The sequence below is a fragment of the Cygnus olor genome, chromosome 8, assembly GCF_009769625.2.
Source record: "Cygnus olor isolate bCygOlo1 chromosome 8, bCygOlo1.pri.v2, whole genome shotgun sequence".
In the NCBI taxonomy this organism is placed as follows: Eukaryota; Metazoa; Chordata; class Aves; order Anseriformes; family Anatidae; genus Cygnus; species Cygnus olor.
In genome coordinates, this window is record NC_049176.1 from 21,172,747 (window position 1) to 21,182,219 (window position 9,473).

Consider the following 9,473-nt stretch of genomic DNA (forward strand, 5'->3'; position numbering starts at 1 on the left):
GCTAATCTTCTCATACCTGTTTCACTTTTTATCCTTGCACCTGCTTGTGTTAACAAGATTAAGAACCAGGCTGGCAGCGGGCTCCCTGTCAAGGAATACCAATTTATCTATTGATTTAATCATCAGAACTACAACCAAATGGAGCTGCAGGACTGGGCAGAGGGAAGGCATTTATTGTGTTATAATTCAAACTCTAAAGGCAGGCCCTGCAGAAGTCATGCTGGTGGCAGGCTGGGAGACATTGTGCCACCAGACTGTGCTGAAGGAGGCTGGGGGTAGATACTGCAGCTTTCTTCTAAAAGGATATTCTTTTAACTGCCAGAAAGAAGATTTTGCATGTGATCTTTTAACATGGTCGAAAAAAGGATCCCTTCTTCTGGAACCTACAGATCCAAGCCAAGTCTAAATAGAGAGTGTTTAAAAAAGGGTTGCATATGCTTATCTTTGCGAAGCCAGGCTCCATTCACAGAGCTCCTATCGCCTCATCCCAAGTCGCAACTTAACTCTCACTTGCGTCAGTGCTGTCTGCTTAAGGGATTCAGTTACCATCCATCTCCGTGCAGAACCTCTGAGTTCAAGGAAGTTTCCGCACTTGAGGTAGACTTCGCGATATTTATTAATAAGAACTGCCATAAGATCCACGCTCTCAAAAGAAAAAAATTAATCCATGTACCACAGACCTACTATTAGGGAAAGAATGAGAGGGGAAAAACAGTGCAGTGAAATCAGCAGTTGTTTTCGGAGTTGAACACCGAGGAAAGTGATAAGAAGTGGATTCAAGGAAACACAGAAATGTTTATTATTTGGGGACTGTTTTGAAGCTTTGCAATTCACCCGTTCAGCTGATGCGCTGAAGGCAACTGCCGTGAGAGGCCATCCCAAAGTTTGGGATAATCAGCCCTTCGTTAGGAGATCAGACTGAAAATAAAGTGTTTCCAGATAGGTTTTATTTACTAAAAGGAACAGAGCACAAACCTATTCAAAATATACACAGAAAGGAGCAAGGCAGATAACCAACGAATCATAAACAAATCACTTTCAAACCAGGCACAGGAGAGGGACTGCCTGCAAGTGACAATGCCGTAAGGGAACAAACACTGTTTGTTCTCAACTGACTGCACTTCCGCCTCCTCCCCTTTCATTCAGGACTCGGTGCTAGCGATGCTCCCTCCATCTCCCTGACATGCTGTTTGCAAGTACTTTTATCTGAGGAAAGCAGGCTGGACAAAGCATATGAGCACACGGTAAGTTTACACTTGTATTTGCTGACGTGAAGGGGAAGAAACCCTGCATCAAATAGGTCCCTTAATTAGGGGGCACAATTAAATGCTAAATATAATTTGTGGAGCATGTGGGTGTTGGGTAAATTCAGCAGGGGAGTGTGTGCTTAAGGAGCAACTGGGGCAGCTGTGTACATCTGCAACCTTTGCTTCAAAAGCAGTGAATGCTGCACAGTCAGAAAAGAAAATAACTTCCCTGTTTTGTCCTTTGTACTGGGAGTCTGTTGCCCAAATGCTATAGCTCCTGAAGGAATTCAGCTCCAACAAAGTCAACTGAGACAAACCAGAGCCCCTCACCCCCCTCCTATTACTCGGCACACAGTTCCCTTCCCACTAGCTGATAGCTCGCCGTTCTGACAATGCAGGGAAAGAGGAAAAGAATGGCAGAGGGAAGCAGAGCACAGCTGTATGTTGCAGAATCTCTCCATATTCGTTTGCAAACAAAACCAGTATTCAAAAGAGACAATGAAGATGCAATAGGACCATACCGAATCCATGCCTCTGAGCAGCGAGGGGCTCTCTAACAATGCATTCAAGCAACAGATAGAGATTTACCTTCAGAATGCAGGCCATGTTCTTTCTCTAGCCTTCCTACCACAGAGCAGCAGGATTCTACTTTGTGAGCAGCAGTTCCAGTGTCAGGCAAAAGGCTGGTAGAGCCGCAGAACTGCTAGAGCCCACATTCCTGTAGATCCAAATAAGGGTACCACGCAGCCAGGATCCGTTAGTCATATTAGTCTTTTTATGCCCCGTTTGTTCCACCCATCAGCTCCTGCCACTGGCTGGGCGCCAGCCCGGTACCTCCCCTCCATCACATGACCGCGTTTGATTCATGGCTCCAGCGTGTGTTTGCGAGCCCCGGGACGCGCTCACCATCAAGTGTACGTACAGACGGCAATCTATGGCTTGCAGGCGTCCCATGATGTTCCAAGATCAAGCCGCATCTTTATAATTAATCCCTGTGCAACTCTCTAAGTGCTCTCAGGAGACAATTGATGCCAGTTGGTCAGAAAAGTCCAGATTCTGTGTTATTTGGGCTCTAAAAACCCTTACACTGCCTGTGAGAATGAAGTATTGTTTTATGTTCGGCCGGCTTCCTTTTGTGAGCTCATCGTTATCAGCAAGCGACAGAGGTGCCTGTGTTGTGCTGCGTGTGCCTTGCCCTACGAAGGGCTGCCACACGTCACAGGGAAGGGAAAGCTTTTTGGTGCAAGTCTGAAAAAGGCTCTGAACTTTCTCTGCGTTTAACTACACTGAAGTGGGGTTAACGCAGATTAATTAATTCAGCCATTGAAGAATTCTAATTTCAGTTAGTCTTTGCCTGTGTTTTTCTACGTCATCTCACTATACTCAAACTTCTCTGTACCGCACTCTGTATATTATAAAGGTCTTACTTATTTGTTGCTTCTCCTGCAGTCTTTCTTCCACTTTCACGCTGTCTCAGCACTTCTCAGTGCTACATCTTGTAACTCTTCTCATTTTTTGCACTTGACATTTCTGTATACTGTGTGCTATATTGCTTCACTCCTGCAACTTTAATACACACAAAACTCCTTGAAATTGATGCAGTCATCCTCTCTGCACTGTATGTGGAACCCAGAAGGGGTTAGTACTCTGCCACCCATTTAGTAACTGATGCTGCTCCTAACCAGGCACGATCCCTTTAGACAACAGGTGGATTGAAACTAAAGGAATTAGCCCTCCTCATTACCATACAGAGGCAAATCATCCCCAAGAGCAGAACAGAAAGGGACTGTGGAGGCTTTCCACAGCTCATGCTCCCTGGCTGCAATCCTTGTACACTTCCAAAGAAAATGCCAATTTGTGTTTGGCCTTTGCACCGTCCCTCCAGACTACCATAAGTTTATTTTGTTTTCCTCCTCTCTTCTTCAACATAGGTCCTGCAAGCTCCTCAGCCCCTCTCACCACTGAGGAGAACACGTGAGGCTTGACACAGTTTGAATTCTACTTTTACTTTTTAGGAAAACCTTACTCATATGGCACGCTTGTTTTAAGCTGTAAGTGAAAGAGCCCAATGGGAAGTATATGTTGCACTACCCAGCTTATTTCTCAGTGCAATTCATCTAAACCTTGCTCAGCTGCAAGACAACCATACTGCATTTAAAAAAAAAGTTGAGTTGTGGAGTACTTCTGCACATTTTACCAGGAGGAGACAATGATTGCTTGGCACCATTAATGCTGTTAGAAATTCAGCTCACCACCTCGCTATTATTCAGTGTCATGGTAACAATTTAGCATGGCCACACAGCCTCACATGTTCTCGAGTCTCTCCCCATCCATTTCAAATGCACACTTACAAACACTCAAATCCACGCCTCCCAACTTTCTTTCAAAGAAATTCTAAAAAAAATTCAAGTGTTGTCCAGACCTAACAGTTTTCCTAAAACTTTTTCTTCTCCAAGATGAAATAAACCTTGAATAAAGTAAACGCTACAGTATTTTATATCTATAGGATATAAAGGATATATATCCTTTATCCAACCCAAGCCATTCTATGTTATAGTCTATCTTACACAGTATATTGCTTTCATACAAAGCACAGTGTTGTCAGGAAATATTTACTATTTAGAAAGAAAATTTATATATTTAAATTCATGAACTTCCAGGGATCAAAATGCAAGCATCCATAGAAATACTGGAAGAAGGAAAAGCAAACCCTACAATTCAGTAGCAACTTTTCAGATGATTGCTCTTTTATTTTCAATCCAAACTCAGATGACAACTTCAGGTTTGTTTTTGAAGTTGCTCATTTAACAGCAACCAGTTTACACCGAACTAGGGATTTTTTAAAAAAATAAATGGAAAAGCTTGTGTAATCTTATTTATAAGATTTGTTTTAACAGAACAAATGGAATTTAAAATGGATAAAAATGTGCTCGGAGAAGAAACTGCCCATCTTTCTAGGTAGCTTACCTCTAGCTAAAGCAGACTAACCAACTCTGAAGAGTGCTGTGTTCAGCTATACCACCAGATGTTTTGCCTGTGTAAAAATTAGTAAGGATAAACAAAATGTATAACTCACTGTAGTCTCCCAAAGAAGAAAAGCCATCAATGAAATTCTAAAGGACATTCAAAAGCTAAATGATCTGTTCAAAAAAGTACTGTCATTTAAAGGTAATGTTGCTGACTACAGAATACGGTTGGTTAATAGGCCTTTCTAGCAAGTTCTTCAGCCAAGGACACATTTGGTTTTTCCACTGTTAATGATCTACATTCTTTGCTCATATTATCAAAGCCTTACACTCCCAGTATTTTTATAACATATAATTCTAACATCACAAAATATTAAAGCTATTTCACACTTAGATAGGCCCATGCGAATTTGCCCTCTAACAAGATTTTATCTCTGAGAATACAGCTGTTCACATAAAAGCAGCTTAGGGAAGAACCAGCAACTCCTTCAATTACAGTACGGAAGGCCCGAAATTTGAACAGAAAATTTAAATCCAGCATTTCAGGGGAACGCCTTCTCCTGAACTGCAGAAATGAAGACTCTTCCCGTGCCGTGCTCCCTCCAAAGACCCAGGCAGATACTAGTTTTATTAGACAAATTGCATCTCTTTTGGAGGCTGAGGGGAAGAGGAAAAAATGTTTTAAAAAAAAGGAACCCTACACCCTGTCCCCATCCATTCCTGGAACTTTATCTCATGTTCCACTGCACTTGAAAACACATCAGTAAAGATTTATTTTTTTAAATGCAGGAATTAATTAATTTAGGTTCAAGACAAAGAAGATTAGTGTTTTCTTTTGACCACTCTAATGTAACATACTAAGAAGGGCACCAATACAGTTGGATCTGAGCCACCTTGCTCAATGACATCCTGCTTTGCATCATGGCATCACAAAACTCAGGGAATCCCAAAGCCCCGTCTTGGGTTTGAATGGGAAACTATCCTCCAGGGAAGAAAATAAGTAAAATCGAATAATGCATATATACATAAATATATATACACATATGTATAAATTCTGGGGGTGAGACAGGAACTTGAGAATCTTGGTTTTTGTTGTTGGTCTTGTGAAGAACAGGAACCCATCTCTACTTCACTGGCTGGATAGTAGGAAAACAGGGGAAAGGGCCCCTGACACTCACTTTGCCTACCCAGCATCTCATACAATATTATTGTATGTTCAGTGGAGAGCCCTTCAGCAGCAGCATCCTCTGAGGACTTCTGGAGGTCTTCCCCTGCTCTGGCTGACAGCAATGGGACCAAGGGGAGACAGCAGCAGCCACTCTACAACAGGCTCTGCCATGCACAGAAAGCCAGAGCAAAGTGGCATGGCACCAGGGACAACAGATCATCTGCCTCACATCTTCAGAAACAGGACAGCATGACAGCCAGAATAGAGTGCAGGACAGAGGCTGCTCAGGGCCTGGGTCCAGAAAAAAATAATATCCTGAAGCCAGATTTGTGCCATAGTCCAGAATTTTCTCTCTATAGAAAGAAATTTCTATTTCTACAAACAGCACAAGAACAAGAAAAAAAGCAACCAAAAGGATATTTTCTAATCTCAGTCTTAGGTTTTGTAGCTCTATGGTTAGAGACTTTCAACAGAAAATAGACAGATGTAATAAAGGATGGGTCCAACCCTGCAACAGTTTATCACCTCCACCAATTCTATCAAAGCACGCACAGGATATAAACTAGCACTGTGTTTAACTCATGGCCTTGTTGAATTAGGATTATTTCAGAATGCTATAAATGGTCGGTAACACAATGACAGTCATTTTAAGAACAAATAAAAAAAGCATTTCGCATATGTGGTCTAGCTTGGAGTTTTGTGCGGGTTTTTCTTGTTTTCTGTTTTGTTTTGAAGTTACGGGTCCGATGTTTAGATAGGGTGCAGAAATATGATTTACATACAGGAAAACTAAGCAACATTTTCTTGCTTAACATAGGTGTCATATGAAAAGATTTACGGAGAAGGTCAGAAACTCACTAGAACCCAAATATTTCCATTTTTAAGCCTCATTCTATACCTGATTTCTGAGTTATGACAGCAATCAAATTATCATACTGAAATCCAACATCTCCCATTGAAATTATCCCAATGAAATTTCATTCCTGACAAATTCAAAATCTTTCTTAGCCACAACTCAAGAAACAGAAGCAGTAAAAGCTGCTTACAGATATTGAATCATGAGCTTTCCTCCCCTGAATCCAAACAAACTGATACTCTAGTCCCCTATTAAATTCACGTTATTCTTGAAGCCTTTAGAGGCACTAGCCATCATGCTGTATCCTAAGGTCAGAGTTTGTTCTACTGGATCTGAAGAGAACAAAATGTCTGCCTGTTCATTAAAACCACTGTCATCCATGACAACTGCCAGTGGCAAAACCCTGCTGTACCTTGTAAAGTCCATCTCAAACTATAAACATACATTCTCAAGGCAAAAGCTTTTGTCTTCTGTAATATCCGGTAGCTATTGTACCCGACTTTTCATAAAAATATATTTAACACAATCCTTTTAATTAACAGAGACAGTGTTACCGGTGTATTACGGCCAGCAAGCTTGCTTCTAACAGTTTTCTACACTGCTGTGTAACAGTGAGCTAAAAGATAAAAAGATGCAGTTATAATGGGATTTAAGGTGGCTAATGAGTTAGAGATCTTTGTATATTGCCTTTATTAGAATAATCAGCAACCCTCACTTTGAGGGTTTAAGGTTACAAACAAAAACTGAATTACAAACAAATGATACTTTTAAAAGCACTATTAAAGCTGTACCATCAAACAAGAATAAAGAAATAATTCAGTTTGTATGTGCAACTTAAATTCAGCCTGTGTACATGTGTCCCAAAATTAATATGATCGCATAATTCTTTCCCCAAAGGGAGCTGTTTTTTTCTTCCTTTTTGTAGTCAAAAGAAGGGCTTGCAAAAGATGAGAGAATCAACATCACACAGAAATGCTATTATTTCCTACAGGATAACTGCCTCACTTACTGGAAAAATTAAAAGTTATACAGTGAATGAGAAAGGTCATAAGGAAAACCTGCATCAGTTTTCTGATGAGAAATCATTGAAAGCAGCTGTGAAGAGGTGGATTCTGTACTTATCTCTAACAAATCCTCTGCAGTGCTTTCTGAAGTAATAGCTAGGAACTAGTATGCTTGCCCCTCCTTTTCTGGGTTCCCAGTTTGAAACCTTAAGGTCTTATTCACAAATGCACTGTGTGCCTGCAGCCGCAATTGAAGGTAATGGGAGTTCTATTCTGAGCAGATTTATCAGCACATAACGCTAACATTTTGGGAAAAAAATCCCAGGCGCCCTGTATCAGACACCAACATAAATGGACACTGATTTTTTTTTCCTGACTCAACTTCTTTCCTACACAACAGCAATATGTATATGCTGTCTAATGTGGATATTACACTGAATAAGAGTGTCCAATTAGAGAATCTAATTAGGAAATTAGGCATCCTGTCTACAGGACAACCCTTTCATTGTCATGAAGCAACATATGGCAGAGGGTGGCCACATTTAGACAAGGAGGAGCTAACAATTAAATAGCTGCCCTCTACCTGCATCTGGCCAACCTATGCCCATAAGCAGGTTGGGAGCATTAGAACTAAAAACAGGTTGTGATCATTTGACTTAAATGTATGTATGATGCTTAGTACAAAATTTGACTAAGTCAAGACTGCAGAGATGATCAGCTCAGCACTTTAAACTTTTTAATGCTTAGGTTTGTTATTTAATGTGGTTTTGTGTTTTTTTTTTTTTTTTTTAAATGATAATATCCAGAAATCAGACAGATTCCATCTCCTGCCATTACAGTGACATTCAGTGGGGCTGCCCATAAAGTTTTCTGACTTTCTGACACGTACGAGCAGCTCACGTGAAAGTGGTTACTTCCAGGTAACAGCAAAGATAGCAAGATGCTGTCCTGTGACAAACCCTAACCCAATTAATACCAGTTGTTGGGTCCACGAACACCACCGTTTACTATGATGCAACTTAAGGTTATATTGAGATGACTTTCTCAAAAGAAAAGCTACAGAAAGAACACATTCCGTTTTTATGCTAATTTTTAAAAGAAAGTGTTAAAGTGGTTAAGAATCCCAATATCTTAATGAACAAGGAGTTTTAGAGTAAACCCATTCAGTGGTCCATATAAAGTCCACACAATGGTCCCTGTACCATTGTAAAAAATGGTATCTTTGTTAATTTGGGTGATTTACAACTTCTGATGATCCTGATGATTTGTTAAGTCATTTTAGAATTTTCAAGAGAGCATTAGCTCCTTTGTTAACAGTTTTCCAGACTGAAAATGGAAGATGCACACATCCATTATAGTGATTAAACACAAAGATAGGGTGGCCTATTTTTAAACGCTAATTTTTAAAAGCGATTTAATCCTACCATTCATCATTCTGAAGCCACTGAGAGACTTTATTGATTCACCAGTCTTTGGTGTAAAATACCAGTTTCAGCAAGGATAATTTAACAAGCAAAATTTTCACTGGAAGTAAATTGTATGGCTCCATGAGAAATTTACCACATCTTCAACCACAATCATTTACAACCTTGATAATTCTCATCCCTCCCGCTAATCAAATGCCTAATATTACACTGGATATTAACCTCTCTCATTACATTTTAAAGACACCTGTAGAAACGTGCTCAGCAATTTCAGTACATATGTACTAACACTGCCCTGTAATCGCAGCCTACTTTTCTATAGCAAAGAAATTGGAACTTGGAGCCAAAACCATCTGAGAACGTCTAAGTGAGATATATTAAAGGGTTCATAACACAGATTTTTAGCGTTAATGTGCAAAGCAATTAGAGAGCTTTCCCGTCCTTGTATTTTTCAACATTATCATCAGCATATCATTTTTCTGTCTGTTCCTGTTATTGATAGTTTTTCCATCAATGTTTGGAGATCACATAACACCCCGATTCTCTTGCAACAAAAGTGAAAGTGATACTGTATGTACACCAAGGAGGGAATAAGTTGAGCATAAACAGTCATAATTTAAACAGAAAACTCCTAAAGCACAGGCACATAACTTTGATGCTGAAGAGAGAGATGGAGATTTGATTATATTAGGCTAACCCCATCAAATGAAGTGACATTCCAGAAAGTCAACGTCACAGGATAATTGGCCAAGTATAGTGCCAGATCCACCGGCCTTTGCCCAGGACTGTATTTGTCCTCCTTGATAAA

General features: G+C 40.2%; 1 protein-coding gene and 1 long non-coding RNA gene across 3 annotated transcripts in view; one reads left to right on the plus strand and one right to left on the minus strand.

Moving 5' to 3' along the window:
* Nucleotides 1–3,441, minus strand: part of ST6GALNAC3 (ST6 N-acetylgalactosaminide alpha-2,6-sialyltransferase 3) — a 220,837-nt gene extending 217,396 nt beyond the window's left edge. For both annotated transcript variants that reach the window (XR_005822228.1, XM_040566117.1), the window contains exon 1: nt 1,836–3,441. Coding sequence is in view for 1 of the 2 variants with exons in the window: in XM_040566117.1 (XP_040422051.1) it covers nt 1,836–1,853 (18 nt within the window). In the remaining variant the exon portion in view is untranslated. The remainder of the gene's footprint in view (nt 1–1,835) is intronic.
* LOC121074254 lies at nt 1,039–5,681 on the plus strand. The gene is made up of 2 exons (XR_005822230.1): nt 1,039–1,244; nt 5,434–5,681. It is a non-coding gene; the product is annotated as an uncharacterized LOC121074254 (long non-coding RNA).
* The last annotated feature ends 3,792 nt before the right edge of the window (nt 5,682–9,473 follow it).